General features: G+C 36.0%; 1 protein-coding gene across 1 annotated transcript; it reads left to right on the plus strand.

Annotated features, from left to right (window-relative positions):
* Window positions 1-369: 369 nt before the first annotated feature.
* Window positions 370-1,227, plus strand: LOC108377320 (telomerase reverse transcriptase-like; the record flags this gene model as incomplete). Its single annotated transcript, XM_017633580.1, has 1 exon — window positions 370-1,227. A coding segment is annotated over exon 1 (858 nt), but the record flags the coding sequence as incomplete, so codon positions are not given.
* Between the last annotated feature and the right edge of the window lie 688 nt (window positions 1,228-1,915).

A 1,915-nucleotide genomic window follows, 5' to 3' on the forward strand; every position in this document is an offset into this window, starting at 1 on the left:
TGGTCCTTTTTGATGATGGCAAATATATCGTCAACATATTTGGTTATTAGCCTAGGTTTGGTTGTCAATTTTTTCATACATTCGTCCAGTAGGTCCTCCATCATTATGTCTGCAATTATTGGTGAAAGTGGCGATCCCATAGGTAGTCCTTTTTGTTGCGTGTAGACTCGATCCTTATATTTGAAGTAACGGGTGTCCTTTATGCAAAATTTCAGGCTGTTCATGAAAAATTCCAATGAAATAAACAAAAGACCGTGGGACAAAACTGAAAAATTCATAAAAAGGACAGCGGAGCGAACTCAAAAATTTTTTAACCAAAATAAAAATATACTAATTTTGGATGCGGACAAAGGAAATGTCACTGTAGCGATGGACGAAGAGGATTACGACAAAAAAATGAAAAACATCGTTAATGATATGATGACATATAAAAGAACATTGAAGGATCCAACGGCAACACTACTAAAAAAATCCAACGATATCATAGACAAAATGGCGACACAGAACATCATCAACAATAGCGAAAAGTACAAATTGAAATCAACAACTGCAAGAGCCCCCCGCATTTATGGACTACCGAAAGTCCACAAACAGGATACACCACTAAGACCTATCTGCTCAAATATAGACGCACCTGCCAATAAGTTATGCAAATTCCTGGCAAACACGCTAAAAAAACTTACAGAAAAATCTGTATACAACGTTAAAGACTCCATAGTTTTCAGAAATAAAATATCAGACACACCAATATACGACGACGAGATAATGATATCCTTCGATGTAGTCTCTCTGTTTCCAAGCGTACCTGTGGACTACGCTCTCAGGATCATCGAACATAAATGGGACGATATAGAAGAATCTACCAAATGGAAGAAGGAATTTTTCATAAACAGCCTGAAATTTTGCATAAAGGACACCCGTTACTTCAAATATAAGGATCGAGTCTACACGCAACAAAAAGGACTACCTATGGGATCGCCACTTTCACCAATAATTGCAGACATAATGATGGAGGACCTACTGGACGAATGTATGAAAAAATTGACAACCAAACCTAGGCTAATAACCAAATATGTTGACGATATATTTGCCATCATCAAAAAGGACCAGGTGGACGTAACACTAGAAGCATTGAACAGCTATCACAAAAATATTAAATTCACGAAGGAAGAAGAACATGAGAACCGATTACCGTACTTAGATGCTCAACTCACAAGGACTAACAACGTAATTAAAATAAATTGGTACCAAAAACCCACTGCGTCCGGACGACTACTGAACTATTTTTCAAAACATCCAAAAAACATGATATTCAACACGGCATACAACTTTATCAGACGAGTACTCACAATAAGCGACCCAATATTTCACAGAAGTAACAACGAAATCATCTCCAAAATACTAACCATGAATAGTTTTCCACAACAGGCCATCAAAAAGCTACTACATAAATACTATGGACAACATAATCATAACAAGGACAACAAAGAACAGCCAAAAATATGGAAGTCGATGACCTACGTGCCAAAAGTGGCAGACAGAATGGCAAAAATTAAATTCTATGACAAAGAAAAATATAAAATTGCATACAGAATGGACAATACACTTAAAAAACTATACAGCAACACAAAAAGCAAAATTGACAAAATGGACCAAAATAATGTAATATATAGCATAACATGTAATGGAAATACGCAAAACAAATGTGAAAAAATCTACGTTGGAACGACAAAAAATAATTTAAAAACTAGGATTAGTGGACACAAATCAAATCTTAGATCGCGCAATAATGGAAACACACAACAAACAGCACTGTCGGCCCACTGTGCAGAACTCTCACATTATCCAAATTTTGATAACGTTAGCATATTGCAAAAGGAGAGCAATTACAACAAGAGACTGACGATAGAAAAGC

The sequence above is a fragment of the Rhagoletis zephyria genome, unplaced genomic scaffold, assembly GCF_001687245.7.
Source record: "Rhagoletis zephyria isolate East Lansing unplaced genomic scaffold, Rhagoletis_zephyria_1.1 Rzeph_scaffold_11924, whole genome shotgun sequence".
Taxonomy (NCBI): domain Eukaryota; kingdom Metazoa; phylum Arthropoda; class Insecta; order Diptera; family Tephritidae; genus Rhagoletis; species Rhagoletis zephyria.